The sequence below is a fragment of the Salmo salar genome, chromosome 15 (assembly GCF_965601325.2).
Source record: "Salmo salar chromosome 15, fSalSal1, whole genome shotgun sequence".
NCBI lineage: Eukaryota > Metazoa > Chordata > Actinopteri > Salmoniformes > Salmonidae > Salmo > Salmo salar.
Genome location: NC_138305.1, coordinates 109,153,271 through 109,175,000, shown reverse-complemented (window position 1 = coordinate 109,175,000; position 21,730 = coordinate 109,153,271). Strand labels below are relative to the sequence as shown.

The 21,730-nt window shown below is 41.8% G+C and overlaps 1 protein-coding gene across 1 annotated transcript in view; it reads left to right on the top strand.

The window, feature by feature from the left end:
• Positions 1 to 21,730, top strand: part of LOC106572912 (laminin subunit alpha-5) — a 292,659-nt gene that overhangs the window by 77,551 nt on the left and 193,378 nt on the right. Inside the window, exons 3-7 of the mRNA XM_082962271.1 lie at positions 336 to 453; positions 8,256 to 8,374; positions 10,163 to 10,333; positions 13,679 to 13,776; positions 21,188 to 21,303. Of these exons, the coding sequence (XP_082818397.1) occupies positions 336 to 453; positions 8,256 to 8,374; positions 10,163 to 10,333; positions 13,679 to 13,776; positions 21,188 to 21,303 (622 nt within the window). The remainder of the gene's footprint in view (positions 1 to 335; positions 454 to 8,255; positions 8,375 to 10,162; positions 10,334 to 13,678; positions 13,777 to 21,187; positions 21,304 to 21,730) is intronic.

Below are 21,730 nucleotides of genomic sequence, written 5' to 3'. Positions count from 1 at the left end.
CCTATATAGTGCACTTCCTTTGACCAGAGCCCTATGGAGAATAGGACACAGGACACAGCCCAGGTTAAGGTCTAAATGTTACTGTGTGTGACAATGACATACTAAAAGACAAAGAAGGGGAGTATTCATATTTCAAAAGGAATTTGGAGAATTGCCCTGATATAAACATTCCCTGTGTTTCAGATAAAATCATGACTGTTGGATATTATTTTCTACTAGAAGATTTCTCTCTCTGTTTGTCTCCCCCATCTTTGAGAATTCCCCTAAAAATGGCCCCTTTTCATGCTTCTCTGAAAAGTAAATATTGAATATATTTTAACCTCTTCTTTCTCCAGCTCTTCCACGTGGCCTATGTCCTGATCAAGTTTGCCAACTCTCCTCGACCAGACCTCTGGGTGCTAGAACGTTCCACCGACTTTGGAGAGACCTACCAGCCGTGGCAGTTCTTCGCCTGTGAGTAGGGCTGGGAATTGGACCTCACGATACAGTATTATCACGATACTTAGGTGCTGATGGGTATCGCAATTCTCATGATTCTATATGCATTGTGATTCTATATGCATTGTGATTCTCATGATTCTATATGTATTGTGATTCTCATGATTCTATATGTATTGTGATTCTCATGATTCTATATGTATTGTGATTCTCATGATTCTATATGTATTGTGATTCTCATGATTCTATATGCATTGTGATTCTCATGATTCTATATGTATTGTGATTCTCATGATTCTATATGTATTGTGATTCTCATGATTCTATATGCATTGTGATTCTCATGATTCTATATGTATTGTGATTCTCATGATTATATATGCATTGTGATTCTCATGATTCTATATGCATTGTGATTCTCAAGATTCTATATGTATTGTGATTCTCATGATTCTATATGCATTGTGATTCTCATGATTCTATATGTATTGTGATTCTCATGATTCTATATGCATTGTGATTCTCATGATTCTATATGCATTTTGATTCTCCTGATTCTATATGCATTGTGATTCTCATGATTCTATATGCATTGTGATTCTCATGATTCTATATGTATTGTGATTCTCATGATTCTATATGCATTGTGATTCTCATGATTCTATATGTATTGTGATTCTCATGATTCTATATGTATTGTGATTCTCATGATTCTATATGTATTGTGATTCTCATGATTCCATATGAATTGTGATTCTCATGATTCTATATGTATTGTGATTCTCATGATTCCATATGAATTGTGATTCTCATGATTCTATATGCATTTTGATTCTCATGATTTTATATGCATTGTGATTCTCATGATTCTATATGCATTTTGATTCTCATGATTCTATATGCATTGTGATTCTCATGATTCTATATGCATTGTGATTCAATACTCTCGATTCAATACTCTTTTATTGTGACTTGATGTTCCAAACATATTGCTCACTGTAGGTCTGCTGCAAAGAGACAAGAGAGAGACATGAGAAAATGAGTTTTGATCAATCATGGGAAATAAAAGTGTTGGATATTGATAACATGTTGGCTCACTATCTAAGAAGATGTAGAACAAGCTATAGGATGAAAAATACCAGAGTTTTGGCGCAGGTACAGCCGACTAGTGTTAGCTAACGCTACCTAGGGAAAAAAAAACATTTTTTAAAATTGTTATTTTTACAAATCGATACTTGGAGTCAAAGTATCGATATAATATCGTCCAAAAGTAATATTGCGATATGTAACAGTATTGATTTTTCCCCGTCACTACAAGTTCCTGTGACGAGAACTGTTAGACACATTTGACTTCCTGAACTTGACTTTCTGAACTTGACTTCCTGAACTTGGCTTCCTGAACTTGACTTCCTGAACTTGACTTCCTGAACTTGACTTCCTGAACTTGACTTCCTGAACTTGGCTTCCTGAACATTGAGAAGAGAAGGCTCAGGAAGAGGATTAGGTTTGTGTGTTAGTGCAGGTGTCTGGGAAGTTTGATAGATAAACCCCTGAGTTTGTTTTTCACCCCTTTTTGTGTTAAGTTTTGTGTGTGTTTTAGATGTTTGTGATTCTAAAGGTTGTTCCCGGGGGGTTTGGTTTGGAATAACCTTGAGAGGCAGGGGCCATGGGGTGGGTGGGCTCTCACAGAGCTGCTTCCACCTGACTGAAGGCACCAGCTGTCAATCAATAGGTGGGAGACTGGAACATTCCGAGCATTGCTGCCAGCCCACCTCAGCGTCAGTACAGGCCCTGGCTAGATCCGATACAGCTTCGTTATTTTATTATTTTCCTCTTAGGGAAAACACGAGGCAGAGACATATGCCACATTATCATGGTTCAAAAGAAGGTAAAGAGAGAAACGTAAATGGAGGGAGGCAGGGAGGGAGGGGGGGAGAGAGAGCAGCAGCTGTGTTATACAAACTAATGTGTGTTTAAAATAACACACACGCAGAACGTGATCCTAACACACACGCAGAACGTGATCCTAACACACACGCAGAACGTGATCCTAACACACACGCAGAACGTGATCCTAACACACACGCAGAACGTGATCCTAACACAAACGCAGAACGTGATTCTAACACACACGCAGAACGTGATCCTAACACACACGCAGAACGTGATCCTAACACACACGCAGAACGTGATCCTAACACACACGCAGAACGTGATCCTAACACACACGCAGAACGTGATCCTAACACACACGCAGAACGTGATCCTAACACACACGCAGAACGTGATCCTAACACACACGCAGAACGTGATCCTAACACACACGCAGAACGTGATCCTAACACACACGCAGAACGTGATCCTAACACACACGCAGAACGTGATCCTAACACACACGCAGAACGTGATCCTAACACACACGCAGAACGTGATCCTAACACACACGCAGAACGTGATCCTAACACACACGCAGAACGTGATCCTAACACACACGCAGAACGTGATCCTAACACACACGTAGAACGTGATCCTAACACACACGCAGAACGTGATCCTAACACACACGCAGAACGTGATCCTAACACACACGCAGAACGTGATCCAGATGCTTTAAGGAGGAGTTTTCTGGGCGTATTATCAGGGGTCTCTTAAAGAGTGGTGAAGATCAGGCTAACAGCTCGTGGTCCTGAATGGCTCAGTAGGTAGAGCATGGTGCTTGCACCAACCAGGGTTGTGGGTTGGATTCCCGGGGCCACCCATACGTAGAGTGAGTGAGTGAGTGAGTGAGTGAGTGAGTGAGTGAGTGAGTGAGTGAGAGAGAGAGAGAGAGAGAGAGAGAGAGAGAGAGAGAGAGAGAGAGAGAGAGAGAGAGAGAGAGAGAGAGAGAGAGAGAGAGAGAGAGAGAGAGAGAGAGAGAGAGAGAGAGAGAGAGAGAGAGAGAGAGAGAGAGAGAGAGAGAGAGAGAGAGAGAGAGAGAGAGAGAGAGAGAGAGAGAGAGAGAGAGAGATCTCCCTATACACAGTTATAAAACAGAACAGCAGCAGACCCTTTAGCCCAGGGGGTTTTAACAGCCTGAATTTCCACACCTGCTCTCTCACCTGTAGACGCACGCTGTTGGGGAGTAGTGAATTACACTCTATAATGCCATTTACTAGTCAGTGTTGGAGAGTAGTGAATTACACTCTATAATGCCATTTGAGTAGTGAATTACACTCTATAATGCCATTTACTAGTCAGTGTTGGAGAGTAGTGAATTACACTCTATAATGCCATTTACTAGTCAGTGTTGGGGAGTAGTGAATTACACTCTATAATGCCATTTACTAATCAGTGTTGGAGAGTAGTGAATTACACTCTATAATGCCATTTACTAGTCAGTGTTGGGGAGTAGTGAATTACACTCTATAATGCCATTTACTAGTCAGTGTTGGGGAGTAGTGAATTACACGCTATAATGCCATTTACTAGTCAGTGTTGGAGAGTAGTGAATTACACTCTATAATGCCATTTACTAGTCAGTGTTGGGGAGTAGTGAATTACACTCTATAATGCCATTTACTAGTCAGTGTTGGAGAGTAGTGAATTACACTCTATAATGCCATTTACTAGTCAGTGTTGGGGAGTAGTGAATTACACTCTATAATGCCATTTACTATCAGTGTTGGGGAGTAGTGAATTACACTCTATAATGCCATTTACTAGTCAGTGTTGGAGAGTAGTGAATTACACTCTATAATGCCATTTACTAGTCAGTGTTGGGGAGTAGTGAATTACACTCTATAATGCCATTTACTAGTCAGTGTTGGAGAGTAGTGAATTACACTCTATAATGCCATTTACTAGTCAGTGTTGGGGAGTAGTGAATTACACTCTATAATGCCATTTACTAATCAGTGTTGGGGAGTAGTGAATTACACTCTATAATGCCATTTACTAGTCAGTGTTGGAGAGTAGTGAATTACACTCTATAATGCCATTTACTAGTCAGTGTTGGGGAGTAGTGAATTACACTCTATAATGCCATTTACTAGTCAGTGTTGGGGAGTAGTGAATTACACTCTATAATGCCATTTACTAGTCAGTGTTGGGGAGTAGTGAATTACACTCTATAATGCCATTTACTAGTCAGTGTTGGGGAGTAGTGAATTACACTCTATAATGCCATTTACTAGTCAGTGTTGGGGAGTAGTGAATTACACTCTATAATGCCATTTACTAATCAGTGTTGGGGAGTAGTGAATTACACTCTATAATGCCATTTACTAGTCAGTGTTGGAGAGTAGTGAATTACACTCTATAATGCCATTTACTAGTCAGTGTTGGGGAGTAGTGAATTACACTCTATAATGCCATTTACTAATCAGTGTTGGGGAGTAGTGAATTACACTCTATAATGCCATTTACTAGTCAGTGTTGGAGAGTAGTGAATTACACTCTATAATGCCATTTACTAGTCAGTGTTGGGGAGTAGTGAATTACACTCTATAATGCCATTTACTAGTCAGTGTTGGGGAGTAGTGAATTACACTCTATAATGCCATTTACTAGTCAGTGTTGGGGAGTAGTGAATTACACTCTATAATGCCATTTACTAATCAGTGTTGGGGAGTAGTGAATTACACTCTATAATGCCATTTACTAGTCAGTGTTGGAGAGTAGTGAATTACACTCTATAATGCCATTTACTAGTCAGTGTTGGGGAGTAGTGAATTACACTCTATAATGCCATTTACTAATCAGTGTTGGGGAGTAGTGAATTACACTCTATAATGCCATTTACTAGTCAGTGTTGGAGAGTAGTGAATTACACTCTATAATGCCATTTACTAGTCAGTGTTGGGGAGTAGTGAATTACACTCTATAATGCCATTTACTAATCAGTGTTGGGGAGTAGTGAATTACACTCTATAATGCCATTTACTAGTCAGTGTTGGAGAGTAGTGAATTACACTCTATAATGCCATTTACTAGTCAGTGTTGGGGAGTAGTGAATTACACTCTATAATGCCATTTACTAATCAGTGTTGGGGAGTAGTGAATTACACTCTATAATGCCATTTACTAGTCAGTGTTGGGGAGTAGTGAATTACACTCTATAATGCCATTTACTAGTCAGTGTTGGGGAGTAGTGAATTACACTCTATAATGCCATTTACTAGTCAGTGTTGGAGAGTAGTGAATTACACTCTATAATGCCATTTACTAGTCAGTGTTGGGGAGTAGTGAATTACACTCTATAATGCCATTTACTAATCAGTGTTGGGGAGTAGTGAATTACACTCTATAATGCCATTTACTAGTCAGTGTTGGAGAGTAGTGAATTACACTCTATAATGCCATTTACTAGTCAGTGTTGGGGAGTAGTGAATTACACTCTATAATGCCATTTACTAATCAGTGTTGGGGAGTAGTGAATTACACTCTATAATGCCATTTACTAGTCAGTGTTGGAGAGTAGTGAATTACACTCTATAATGCCATTTACTAGTCAGTGTTGGGGAGTAGTGAATTACACTCTATAATGCCATTTACTAATCAGTGTTGGGGAGTAGTGAATTACACTCTATAATGCCATTTACTAGTCAGTGTTGGAGAGTAGTGAATTACACTCTATAATGCCATTTACTAGTCAGTGTTGGGGAGTAGTGAATTACACTCTATAATGCCATTTACTAGTCAGTGTTGGAGAGTAGTGAATTACACTCTATAATGCCATTTACTAGTCAGTGTTGGGGAGTAGTGAATTACACTCTATAATGCCATTTACTAGTCAGTGTTGGGGAGTAGTGAATTACACTCTATAATGCCATTTACTAGTCAGTGTTGGAGAGTAGTGAATTACACTCTATAATGCCATTTACTAGTCAGTGTTGGGGAGTAGTGAATTACACTCTATAATGCCATTTACTAATCAGTGTTGGGGAGTAGTGAATTACACTCTATAATGCCATTTACTAGTCAGTGTTGGAGAGTAGTGAATTACACTCTATAATGCCATTTACTAGTCAGTGTTGGGGAGTAGTGAATTACACTCTATAATGCCATTTACTAGTCAGTGTTGGAGAGTAGTGAATTACACTCTATAATGCCATTTACTAGTCAGTGTTGGGGAGTAGTGAATTACACTCTATAATGCCATTTACTAGTCAGTGTTGGGGAGTAGTGAATTACACTCTATAATGCCATTTACTAGTCAGTGTTGGGGAGTAGTGAATTACACTCTATAATGCCATTTACTAGTCAGTGTTGGAGAGTAGTGAATTACACTCTATAATGCCATTTACTAATCAGTGTTGGGGAGTAGTGAATTACACTCTATAATGCCATTTACTAATCAGTGTTGGGGAGTAGTGAATTACACTCTATAATGCCATTTACTAGTCAGTGTTGGGGAGTAGTGAATTACACTCTATAATGCCATTTACTAATCAGTGTTGGGGAGTAGTGAATTACACTCTATAATGCCATTTACTAGTCAGTGTTGGAGAGTAGTGAATTACACTCTATAATGCCATTTACTAGTCAGTGTTGGGGAGTAGTGAATTACACTCTATAATGCCATTTACTAATCAGTGTTGGGGAGTAGTGAATTACACTCTATAATGCCATTTACTAATCAGTGTTGGGGAGTAGTGAATTACACTCTATAATGCCATTTACTAATCAGTGTTGGGGAGTAGTGAATTACACACTATAATGCCATTTACTAATCAGTGTTGGGGAGTAGTGAATTACACTCTATAATGCCATTTAGTAAACAACGTTGACTTCAGCAAACCGCTTGCCCATACAACGCCATTCACGTGGTCTGCGGTTGTGAGGCCGTTTGGTAGAGAAATTAACGTTACATTCTCTGCCAACAGCTCTGGTGGACATCCCTGCAGTCAGCATGCCAATTACACACTCCTTTAACTTGAGACATCTGTGGCATTGTGTTGTGTGACAAAACTGCACATTTTAGAGTGACCTTTTATTGTACCCAGCACAAGGTGCACCTGTGTAATGATCATGCTGTTGAGTCAGGTGGATATATAACCTTGGCAAAGGAGAAATGTTCACTAACAGGGATGTAAACATATTTGGGCACAACATTTGAGAGAAATACAATTTTTTTTGTGCATATGGAAAATTTGAGGGATCTTTTTATTTCAACTCAGCACTTTAAATGTTGTGTTTTATATTTTTGTTCAGTGTTGCTTTTTTTTAAGGGAGGCTTTAGTGAAGTTTAACTTCTTCCAGTGTGAAGAAATTGGTAGCTTGGTCAACTACATTTTCAGAGTAGCTTCCCCAACACTGTTACTGAACCAACACCCATCTCAGTGTATTTATGTTTTTTTGTGTATTTATGTGTGTTTGTGTATTTATGTGTGTTTGTGTATTTATATGTGTTTGTGTATTTATGTTTTTTGTGTGTGTGGGATTTATGTGTGTTTGTGTATTTATGTGTGATTGTGTATTTGTGTGTGTTTGTGTATTTATATGTATTTGTGTATTTATATGTGTATGTGTTTGTGTATTTATATGTGTATGTGTTTGTGTATTTATATGTTTATTTGTTTGTGTATTTATATGATTTTGTGTATTTATATGTGTTTGTGTATTTGTGTGTATTAATGTGTGTTTGTGTATTTATGTGTGTTTGTGTATTTATGTGTGTTTGTGTATTTATGTGTGTTTGTGTATTTATGTGTGTTTGTGTATTTATGTGTGTTTGTGTATTTATGTGTGTATGTGTATTTATGTGTGTTTGTGTATTTATGTGTGTATGTGTATTTATGTGTGTATGTGTATTTATGTGTGTATGTGTGTTTTAACAGCTTCTAAGAGAGACTGCACTGAGCGCTTCGGACAGCGAAGCATCGAACGGATCAACTCCGACAACGACGTCATCTGTACCACTGAATACTCCCGCATCGTACCCCTGGAGAATGGAGAGGTACAGTGTTGTGTGTATATGTGTGTGTGTACATACAGCATGTGTGCATATGAGCGTTACAGCGTCTGTGTGTGTGTGTGTGTGTGTCTGTGTGTCTGTGTGTTTTTGTGTGACAGCGTCTGTCTTTGTGAGTGTGACAGCGTCTGTGTGTACAGTCGTGGCCAAAAGTTTTGAGAATGACACAAATATTAATTTTCACAAAGTCTGCTGCCTCAGTTTGTATGATGGCAATTTGCATATACTCCAGAATGTTATGAAGAGTGATCAGATGAATTGCAATTAATTGCAAAGTCCCTCTTTGCCATGCAAATGAACTGAATCCCCCAAAAAACATTTCCACTGCATTTCAGCCCTGCCACAAAAGGACCAGCTGACATCATGTCAGTGATTCTCTCGTTAACACAGGTGTGAGTGTTGACGAGGACAAGGCTGGAGATCACTCTGTCTTGCTGATTGAGTTCGAATAACAGACTGGAAGCTTCAAAAGGAGGGTGGTGCTTGGAATCATTGTTCTTCCTCTGTCAACCATGGTTACCTGCAAGGAAACATGTGCCGTCATCATTGCTTTACACAAAAAAGGGCTCGGCTCCACAGGCAAGGATATTGCTGCCAGTAAGATTGCACCTAAATCAACCATTTATCGAATCATCAAGAACTTCAAGGAGAGCGGTTCAATTGTTGTGAAGAAGGCTTCAGGGCGCCCAAGAAAGTCCAGCAAGCGCCAGGACCGTCTCCTAAAGTTGATTCAGCTGCGGGATCAGGGCACCACCAGTACAGAGTTTGCTCAGGAATGGCAGCAGGCAGGTGTGAGTGCATCTGGACGCACAGTGAGGCTAAGACTTTTGGAGGATGGCCGGGTGTCAAGAAGGGCAGCAAAGAAGCCATTTCTGTCCAGGAAAAACATCAGGGACAGACTGATATTCTGCAAAAGGTACAGGGATTGGACTGCTGAGGACTGGGGTAAAGTCATTTTCTCTGATGAATCCCCTTGCCGATTGTTTGGGGAATCTGGAAAAAAGCTTGTCCGGAGAAGACAAGGTGAGTGCTACCATCAGTCCTGTGTCATGCCAACAGTAAAGCATCCTGAGACCATTCATGTGTGGGGTTGCTTCTCAGCCAAGGGAGTGGGCTCACTCACAATTTTGCCTAAGAACACAGCCATGAATAAAGAATGGTACCAACACATCCTCTGAGAGCAACTTCTCCCAATCATCCAGGAACAGTTTGGTGATGAACAATGCCTTTTCCAGCATGATGGAGCACCTTGCCATAAGGCAAAAGTGATAACTAAGTGGCTCGGGGAACAAAACATCGATATTTTGGGTCCATGGCCAGGAAACTCCCCAGACCTTAATCCCATTGAGAACTTGTGGTCGATCCTCAAGAGGCGGGTGGACAAACAAAAACCCACAAATTCTGACAAACTCCAGGCGTTGATTATGCAAGAATGGGCTGCCATCAGTCAGGATGTGGCCCAGAAGTTAATTGACAGCATGCCAGGGTGGATTGCAGACGCCTTGAAAAAGAAGGGTCAACACTGCAAATATTGACTCTTTGCATCAACTTCATGTAATTGTCAATAAAAGCCTTTCGACACTTATGAAATGCTTGTAATTATACTTCAGTATTCCATAGTAACATCTGACAAAAATATCTAAAGACACTGAAGCAGCAAACTTTGTGAAAATGTAAATTTGTGTCATTCTCAAAACTTTTGGCCACGGCTGTATGCTGTTTGCTGTATACATACTGTATGTGTGTGTTTGTGTCATCGTCCCTCTCTCCCAGGTGGTGGTGTCTCTAGTGAACGGGCGTCCCGGGGCGATGAACTTCTCCTACTCCCCAGTCCTGAGGGATTTCACCAAGGCCACCAACATCCGCCTCCGCTTCCTCAGAACCAACACACTTCTGGGACACCTGATGGGCAAGGCCCTCCGCGACCCCACTGTCACACGCAGGGTGGGTACTGGGTTAGGGTACTGGGTTAGGGTACTGGGTTAGGGTACTGGGTAGTGGATACTGGGTTAGGGTACTGGGTAGTGGATACTGGGTTAGGGTACTGGGTTAGGGTACTGGGTAGGTGGATACTGGGTAGTGGGTACTGGGTTAGGGTACTGGGTTAGGGTACTGGGTAGTGGATACTGGGTTAGGGTACTGGGTTAGGGTACTGGGTTAGGATACTGGGTTAGGGTACTGGGTTAGGATACTGAATTAGGGTACTGAGTTAGGATACTGGGTTAGGGTACTGGGTTAGGGTACTGGGTTAGGGTACTGGGTTAGGATACTGGGTTAGGGTACTGGGTTAGGGTACTGGGTTAGGATACTGGGTTAGGGTACTGGGTTAGGGTACTGGGTAGTGGATACTGGGTAGTGGATACTGGGTAGTGGATTAGAATACTGGGTTAGGGTACTGGGTTAGGGTACTGGGTTAGGATACTGGGTTAGGGTACTGGGTTAGGGTACTGGGTTAGGGTACTGGGTTAGGGTACTGGGTTTGGGTACTGGGTTTGGGTAATGGGTTAGGGTACTGGGTTAGGATACTGGGTTAGGGTACTGGGTTAGGGTACTGGGTTAGGATACTGGGTTAGGGTACTGGGTAGTGGATTAGAATACTGGGTTAGGGTACTGGGTTAGGGTACTGGGTTAGGATACTGGGTTAGGATACTGGGTTAGGGTACTGGGTTAGGATACTGGGTTAGGGTACTGGGTTAGGGTACTGGGTTAGGGTACTGGGTTAGGATACTGGGTTAGGGTACTGGGTAGTGGATACTGGGTAGTGGATACTGGGTTAGGGTACTGGGTAGTGGATACTGGGTTAGGGTACTGGGTTAGGGTACTGGGTTAGGGTACTGGGTTAGGGTACTGGGTAGTGGATACTGGGTTAGGGTACTGGGTTAGGATACTGGGTTAGGGTACTGGGTTAGGATACTGAGTTAGGGTACTGAGTTAGGATACTGGGTTAGGGTACTGAGTTAGGGTACTGGGTTAGGGTACTGGGTTAGGATACTGGGTTAGGGTACTGGGTTAGGATACTGGGTTAGGGTACTGGGTTAGGATACTGGGTTAGGGTACTGGGTTAGGATACTGGGTTAGGGTACTGGGTTAGGATACTGGGTTAGGGTACTGGGTTAGGATACTGGGTTAGGATACTGGGTTAGGGTACTGGGTTAGGATACTGGGTTAGGGTACTGGGTTAGGGTACTGGGTTAGGATACTGGGTTAGGGTACTGGGTAGTGGATTAGAATACTGGGTTAGGGTACTGGGTTAGGGTACTGGGTTAGGATACTGGGTTAGGATACTGGGTTAGGGTACTGGGTTAGGATACTGGGTTAGGGTACTGGGTTAGGGTACTGGGTTAGGATACTGGGTTAGGGTACTGGGTTAGGGTACTGGGTTAGGATACTGGGTTAGGGTACTGGGTAGTGGATACTGGGTAGTGGATACTGGGTTAGGGTACTGGGTAGTGGATACTGGGTTAGGGTACTGGGTTAGGGTACTGGGTTAGGGTACTGGGTTAGGGTACTGGGTAGTGGATACTGGGTTAGGGTACTGGGTTAGGATACTGGGTTAGGGTACTGGGTTAGGATACTGAGTTAGGGTACTGAGTTAGGATACTGGGTTAGGGTACTGAGTTAGGGTACTGGGTTAGGGTACTGGGTTAGGGTACTGGGTTAGGGTACTGGGTTAGGATACTGGGTTAGGGTACTGGGTTAGGATATTGGGTTAGGGTACTGGGTTAGGGTACTGGGTTAGGGTACTGGGTTAGGATACTGGGTTAGGGTACTGGGTTAGGATACTGGGTTAGGGTACTGGGTTAGGATACTGGGTTAGGATACTGGGTTAGGGTACTGGGTTAGGATACTGGGTTAGGGTACTGGGTTAGGGTACTGGGTTAGGATACTGGGTTAGGATACTGGGTTAGGGTACTGGGTTAGGGTACTGTGTTAGGGTACTGAGTTAGGATACTGGGTTAGGGTACTGAGTTAGGGTGCTGAGTTAGGGTAGTGAGTTAGGGTGCTGAGTTAGGTTTGTGGTTAGGGTACTGGGTTGTGGGTACAGAACCAACACCCTCCTGGGGCACCTGATGGGCAAGGCCCTCCGTGACCCAACCATCAGACACAGGGTGGGTACTACTGGGTAGGGGGTGAGAGGGTAGGGGGAAGGAGGGAGAGAAGGGGGAGAGGGTAGGGGGGCAGGAGGTAGAGAAGGGGTGAGAGGGTAGGGGGGCAGGAGGTAGAGAAGGGGTCAGAGGGTAGGGGGGCAGGAGGTAGAGAAGGGGTCAGAGGGTAGGGGGGCAGGAGGTAGAGAAGGGGTCAGAGGGTAGGGGGGCAGGAGGTAGAGAAGGGGTGAGAGGGTAGGGGGGCAGGAGGTAGAGAAGGGGTCAGAGGGTAGGGGGGCAGGAGGTAGAGAAGGGGTCAGAGGGTAGGGGGGCAGGAGGTAGAGAAGGGGTCAGAGGGTAGGGGGGCAGGAGGTAGAGAAGGGGTGAGAGGGTAGGGGGGCAGGATGTATAAAAGGGGTGAGAGGGTAGGGGGGCAGGAGGTAGAGAAGGGGTCAGAGGGTAGGGGGGCAGGAGAAGGGGTGAGAGGGTAGGGGGGCAGGAGGTAGAGAAGGGGTCAGAGGGTAGGGGGGCAGGAGAAGGGGTGAGAGGGTAGGGGGGCAGGAGGTAGAGAAGGGGTGAGAGGGTAGGGGGCAGGAGAAGGGGTGAGAGGGTAGGGGGGCAGGAGGTAGAGAAGGGGTGAGAGGGTAGGGTGCAGGAGAAGGGGTGAGAGGGTAGGGGGGCAGGAGAAGGGGTGAGAGGGTAGGGGGGCAGGAGGTAGAGAAGGGGTGAGAGGGTAGGGGGGCAGGAGAAGGGGTGAGAGGGTAGGGGGGCAGGAGGTAGAGAAGGGGTGAGAGGGTAGGGGGTAGGGGGTAGAGAAGGGGCGAGAGGGTAGGGGGGCAGGAGGTAGAGAAGGGGTGAGAGGGTAAGGGGGCAGGAGGTAGAGAAGGGGTGAGAGGGTAGGGGGTAGGGGGTAGGAGGTAGAGAAGGGGTGAGAGGGTAGGGGCAGGAGGTAGAGAAGGGGTGAGAGGGTAGGGGCAGGAGGTAGAGAAGGGGTGAGAGGGTAGGGGGGTAGGAGGTAGAGAAGGGGTGAGAGGGTAAGGGGGTAGGAGGTAGAGAAGGGGTGAGAGGGTAGGGGGTAGGGGGTAGGAGGTAGAGAAGGGGTGAGAGGGTAGGGGGCAGGAGGTAGAGAAGGGGTGTCAATTTGATCTAATTTGATCACTTGTCAATTTGATCTAATGTCTTCGTGCTCTGCCTGTCTCTGCAGTATTACTACAGTATTAAGGACATCAGTATTGGAGGACGCTGTGTGTGTAACGGACACGCTGAGGCCTGCGACCCACACGACCCCAACGACCCTTACAAGTAAGAAGGACAGTCTCACTATACACTAATAGATGATAGTTTATAAAATATACATTACTACTCCTCAATAGATTCTGTAGAGATTACTACACCTCAATATATTCTGTAGAGATTACTACACCTCAATATATTTTGTAGAGATTATTACACCTCAATAGATTCTGTAGAGATTACTACTCCTCAATATATTCTGTAGAGATTACTACTCCTCAATATATTCTGTAGAGATTACTACACCTCAATATATTTTGTAGAGATTACTACACATCAATATATTCTGTAGAGATTACTACACCTCAATATATTCTGTAGAGATTACTACTCCTCAATAGATTCTGTAGAGATTACTACTCCTCAATAAATTCTGTAGAGAATACTACACCTCAATATATTCTGTAGAGATTACTACTCCTCAATAGATTCTGTAGAGATTACTACTCCTCAATATATTCTGTAGAGATTATTACACCTCAATATATTCTGTAGAGATTACTACTCCTCAATAGATTCTGTAGAGATTACTACTCCTCAATAGATTCTGTAGAGATTACTACACCTCAATATATTTTGTAGAGATTACTACACCTCAATATATTCTGTAGAGATTACTACACATCAATATATTCTGTAGAGATTACTACACCTCAATATATTCTGTAGAGATTACTACTCCTCAATAGATTCTGTAGAGATTACTACTCCTCAATAGATTATGTAGAGATTACTACACCTCAATAGATTATGTAGAGATTATTACACCTCAATATATTCTATAGAGATTACTACACCTCAATAGATTCTGTAGAGATTACTACACCTCAATATATTCTGTAGAGATTACTACACCTCAATATATTCTGTAGAGATTACTACACCTCAATATATTCTGTAGAGATTACTACACCTCAATAGATTCTATAGAGATTACTACACCTCAATATATTCTGTAGAGATTACTACTCCTCAATATATTCTGTAGAGATTACTACACCTCAATAGATTCTGTAGAGATTACTACTCCTCAATATATTCTGTAGAGATTACTACACCTCAATAGATTCTGTAGAGATTACTACACCTCAATATATTCTGTAGAGATTACTACACCTCAATATATTCTGTAGAGATTATTACACCTCAATATATTCTGTAGAGATTACTACACCTCAATATATTCTGTAGAGATTACTACACCTCAATATATTCTGTAGAGATTACTACTCCTCTATATATTCTGTAGAGATTACTACACCTCAATATATTCTGTAGAGATTACTACACCTCAATATATTCTGTAGAGTTTACTACACCTCAATAGATTCTGTAGAGATTACTACACCTCAATATATTCTGTAGAGATTACTACTCCTCTAGATTCTGTAGATCTATTAGAATGAATCTTCCGGAACATTCACACCTAGCTAAAATGTTAAATCAGCAAACAGGCTGGACACTTTCCTACTTTCCTCAGTCACATTTCCGTCTCTAATTTTCATATAGAAAAATATACTTTTTTAGATTTTCCATATTGGTGCCGCTCGAGGAGCCTAATACTACACCTCCAATCTATGGAGACATATTCATTATGTTGCTGGAAAAACAGCATGTTCGAGTCCCTCGTGGGAATCGGCCCCAGTAAATTGCTGTGTAGAAAATCTAATATCCTAAAAGCTCCTCATATTGTGCTGTAAGTCTGCGCTGTCTTGGTATTTCAGGATATGGCGTTTTGGGTCTACTACTTTCAAGAACATCATAGTATTGTAAACTTAGTTTGATTTATATTGATAATTAGATTCTAGAGCAATTCGGAAACAAAAATGAATTATTAATTAATAAATCATTTTTATTATTATTATGTTTGAAATGACTTTTCTTTTGTATTCTTTCTTTCTTCAATTGAACTTTATTTGACACCGGTTTATGAGTCATTAGCAGGTTTAGGGATTAGATTTGTCCATTAATCCTGTTTTATTTATTCTATCAACATTGTAGAAACTGGATATAGGTCTTAGTAGCTGTTCTGAGAACACTAAAATCACAATGTTTCCATTTCTACAGTAATTAAAACGACCTAAATGTCGTCCTTTAACCATACGGATATTTTATACAATATTCTGAATTTATGAACACATTTATTCAGGGCATATGGCCTAAGTGAACCAATTTCTCAAAAAGCTATAGGCCTACAGTATGTAACATTTTCGGTGCATATGAATGAATGCAGCACATGCTTCTTGAGACTTGTCCAATCGCAGGCATGTCACGGGCGGCGTAAGGGTTGGACCAAGGTGCAGCGGGAATGTGTATACTCATATTCTTTTTATTAGGTAGAAAGAAGGAAAACCAAAACAAAAGTATACAAAAAAAAAACAAAAAAAAACAACGACGACAAACAGTCCTGTAAGGCTTACAGCTATACAAAGAACAACTACCCACAAATCCCGTAGAAAAAACACCCCTCTTAAATAAGGTCTTCCCTGTGGCTCAGTTGGTAGAGCATGGTGTTTGCAACGCCAGCATGGTGTGTGCAACGCCAGGGTTGTGGGTTTGATTCCCACGGGGGGCCAGTATATAAATTTTTTTTTTTTTTAAATGCATGAAATGAAAATGAAATGTATGCATTCACTACTGTAAGTCGCTCTGGATAAGAGCGTCTGTAAAATGTAAATGTAAGTAGAAGCAACGAGGAGCAGCTGCTTCCAATTGAAGGTCAACCCCATTAACTAAACATAGAAATAGAAAGACTAGAACTAACATTGAAATAAACTGACAAGAACATAGCCCAACAAACCCTGAAACACTCTAAACAAACACCCCTCTTACATAGGAACATAGCCCAACAAACCCCAAACCACATAAAACAAACACGTCCTGACCAAACTGCAATAACAAATAACCCCTTATACTGGTCAGGACGTGACAATGCAGCTCAGATACATTTTTTTTTGTTATAGACAAAGAAGAGATATCAAGGTGTGAAATAATATTATCATGGGCTACTGAATCTATTTAACACATTGAGGCGGTGCTTTGTTACCTTCCAGACCTCCTTGGTTACTGCAGCTATTGTTTCAGTCTGTGTTGATTTTTCTGAGACTGCGTCCTAAGTGGCACCCTATTCCCTACATAGTGCACTACTTTTCACCAAAGAGCTTTGGGAATAGTGTGTCATTTGAGACACAACCATTGTTTTAGCTCTGTTTTTGCCCCCCTCAGTGCCAGCTTGTATGCGGTGGTGTATACAGACTGTTCAAAGTACCTATTAGAGCCATAAAGAGGATTTATCTTGTTGTTTATCATAATAATGTTCCCTCTAGCTAGGGGTTTAAAGAGTCACCTTCCTGTTCTAAACACAGGCAGGGCGTTGATTAGTGGAAGGACTGCTTCAGCTGGTGCCAACTTATTCACAATAACAACGCCTATATGCAAAGTGTTCTGTGATTTGTCAAAACACATGTCTTAAAGTAGAGAGAGAGAGAGAGAGAGAGAGAGAGAGAGAGAGAGAGAGAGAGAGAGAAAACACTTTTGTTTTATCATATCAAGGCCATTTGCTTATAAATCAACTTGTGTTAGGCTGTTCTGTCTAAAAGCTCTGCTTCAACAGTTGACCTCCAATATCTCTGGGGTATTGGGTTATATATCCACAGCCATTGGATGCTCGGAAATCCTGCCTTAACGCTCATTCGCTGATCGGGCTGTCCGTAAATTTGTGGCGGGAACGGTACATTACAAGCTTTACTCCTCGATCATCTCTACAGCGTCATCTGAATATGTGTGCAACAAAACTTTAACATTCACCTTCTGCTACCATTTCTGTCAAGCCGTCATCTACACATACAATTTGATGCATACTTTAGAATAAATTCAACATATGCACCACACAGAACTAGGGCTGTGGCGGTCACGAAATTTCGTCACGCGGTTAATTAACATAAACATGTTTAGCATATCCTGACTTCCACACACATAGCCAACAAGTCATTTTAAAAAGTGTAATAAATCCATGTAATATAGCCTAGACCTTCACAATAAATACATTATTTATTTTAGACAGGTCTAAAGAAACATGATATGAAGAAAATGTCGTCTATTTCAGAAGAACAGAATAGCATACTCTGAGTTGTCCTCATGTTAGGTCCTGATCTGGCTATGCCAAATGGCTGTGGGCTACATTAGTTCATTTAGCAGACAAGATTTGCTTATAATTCTGTGGCGTTATTTTATATTATTTTATAGTATGAAGAATACAATTCTTCATACTATAATGAAGAATTTTCTCCAAACGATTTGAGGGAGTGCGCTCATGCAGTTATTCTATGTTGAGCGGTTAACATAGAAACAGGTCCTCCTATATGCTTAATTTAGAGTTATTAATTCACCGGACGTGCTACCTGTCCCAGACCTGTTGTCCCAGACCTGCTGGAACCCTGACCTGTTCACCGGACGTGCTACCTGTCCCAGACCTGTTGTCCCAGACCTGCTGGAACCCTGACCTGTTCACCGGACGTGCTACCTGTCCCAGACCTGTTGTCCCAGACCTGCTGGAACCCTGACCTGTTCACCGGACGTGCTACCTGTCCCAGACCTGTTGTCCCAGACCTGCTGGAACCCTGACCTATTCACCGGACGTGCTACCTGTCCCAGACCTGTTGTCCCAGACCTGCTGGAACCCTGACCTGTTCACCGGACGTGCTACCTGTCTCAGACCTGTTGTCCCAGACCTGCTGGAACCCTGACCTGTTCACCGGACGTGCTACCTGTCCCAGACCTGTTGTCCCAGACCTGCTGGAACCCTGACCTATTCACCGGACGTGCTACCTGTCCCAGACCTGCTGTTTTCAACTCTCTAGAGACAGCAGGAGCGGTAGAGATACTCTCAAAGATCGGCTATGAAAAAGCCAACTGACACTTACTCTTGTGTTACTGACTTGTTGCACCCTCGACCCTCGAACTACTATGATTATTATTATTTGACAATGCTGGTCATTTATGAACATTTGAACATCTAGGCCATGTGCTGTTATAATCTCCACCCAGCACAGCCAGAAGAGGACTGGCCACCCCTCATAGCCTGGTTCCTCTCTAGGTTTCTTCCTAGGTTTTGGCCTTTCTAGGGAGTTTTTCCTAGCCACAGTGCTTCTACACCTGCATTGCTTGCTGTTTGGGGTTTTAGGCTGGGTTTCTGTACAGCACTTTATGATATCAGCTGATGTAAGAAGGGCTATATAAATACATTTGATTTGATTTGATTAATGTAACTTTGGTTGTTCTACAAATGTTGGGCTGTATGTTTTGATGTTTAATACATTATAAGGCTGCATGATGAGACTCTAATGATTTGAAAAAAGTTGCTTGAAAAGCAAGATGCTCTGCTTTGTTTTTTTTGCGCAGGCTGTACACACTTCATCAGTCTCTCATTCACAATTTGACAAGCACTTGACTATGCCTCGAATTTCACAGCGGCATCCCCTTTGTGGCCATAACGCACCATAAAAAAATATTTTGCGGCCTGGTCTTTTGCGGCCCTATGGGACTCCCAGTCACGGCCGGTTGTGATACAGCCTGGATTTGAACCAGGGTGTCTGTAGTGACGCCTCTAGCACTGAGATGCAGTGCCTTAGAACCGCTGCACCACACAGGAGCCCTCATATTACAAGGAAGATGGGACCCACCCAAATTTTTGGGTTCCTGGATCCTTTCACAGCATTATAAGGCTGCGTTGAGACATTGACTTGTAATCAGAGCAATCTTCACAGTATTGTATCAGCAGTCTCTTGACCTTTAGTTATTACCCATATAACCCCTATAAATCTGTTATTACACCAGATTATATATATAGCCCCTATAAATCTGTTATTACACCAGATTATATATAACCTCTATAAATCTGTTATTATACCAGATTATATATAACCCCTATAAATCTGTTATTACACCAGATTATATATATAACCCCTATAAATCTGTTATTACACCAGATTATATATAACCCCTATAAATCTGTTATTACACCAGATTATATATATAGCCCCTATAAATCTGTTATTACACCAGATTATATATATAGCCCCTATAAATCTGTTATTACACCAGATTATATATATAGCCCCTATAAATCTGTTATTACACCAGATTATATATATAACTTCTCTAAATCTGTTATTACACCAGATTATATATAACCCCTATAAATCTGTTATTACACCAGATTATATATAACCCCTATAAATCTGTTATTACACCAGATTATATATATAGCCCCTATAAATCTGTTATTACACCAGATTATATATAACTTCTCTAAATCTGTTATTACACCAGATTATATATAACCCCTATAAATCTGTTATTACACCAGATTATATATAACCCCTATAAATCTGTTATTACACCAGATTATATATATAACCCCTATAAATCTGTTATTACACCAGATTATATATAGCCCCTATAAATCTGTTATTACACCAGATTATACATAACCCCTATAAATCTGTTATTACACAAGATTATATATATAACCCCATAAATCTGTTATTACACCAGATTATATATAACCCCTATAAATCTGTTATTACACCAGATTATATATATAACCCCATAAATCTGTTATTACACCAGATTATATATATAGCCCCTATAAATCTGTTATTACACCAGATTATATATATATAGCCCCTATAAATCTGTTATTACACCAGATGATATATATAACCCCTATAAATCTGTTATTACACCAGTTTATATATATAACCCCTATAAATCTGTTATTACACCAGAAATGGGTTTGTGAACTTTGAGAATACACTGTATATGGCTGTACATGCTTTTGTCCTTGAATGACCAGATTAATGCAGCAGTTTTGTTTCTTCTTCCTGATCTGTTTTGTCCACGCTGTGTAAACAGCAGATTGTTCATATTAAATGGGATTAAGCAGGGTGAAGTTCTGAGACTGTAGAGGGATTAACTCTTTTATGGATAGATCAGGTTTCTCTCCAGGTTTACAACTGACCGGATTGGGCACAGTTCTCCATGTCCTCTCTGACGGCACTAAAGAAGTTTAAAAGAGTTCGAGGAATTTTGAATTTTTGCTAAAAATTGTGTTTTTTGGTAACAATGGGATGTTAGAACGCAAGGCGCTATTTATCTGAAGAAGAGCTGTCACAGAGCTGCAGCACACACACACACACACACACACACACACACACACACACACACACACACACACACACACACACACACACACACACACACACACACACACACACATTTGTAATGTACTGGATCAGAAGTAGGCTTTCCTTCTCAAGAGCTGTCAAAGTTAGAGAACTACAGATATAGAAAGTCTCTGTTTTGTCTGTGTATTCATCCATGTTTGTTTATCTGTTGACATGTGTGTTGTCTCCTCTAGACTGCAGTGTGATTGCCAGCACAACACTTGTGGGAGGTCATGTGACCAGTGTTGCCCCGGATTCAACCAGCTACCATGGAAACCAGCGACCATTTACAAGGCTAACGAGTGTGAACGTGCGTGTTACCACACCCTTACCCCTTCACCCCACCGCGCACGCACGCACACACACACACACACACACACACACACACACACACACACACACACACACACACACACACACACACACACACACACACACACACACATACACACACCATCGGCTCTCTCTCTGGCTGTCTCAGTAAACCTCTATCCCCTAGGATCAGTCTCAGTAACTATCCTCTAGGATCAGTCTCAGTAACTATCCTCTAGGATCAGTCTCAGTAACTATCCTCTAGGATCAGTCTCAGTAACTATCCTCTAGGATCAGTCTCAGTAACTATCCCCTAGGATCAGTCTCAGTAACTATCCCCTAGGATCAGGCTCAGTAACTATCCTCTAGGATCAGTCTCAGTAACTATCCTATAGGATCAGTCTCAGTAACTATCCTCTAGGATC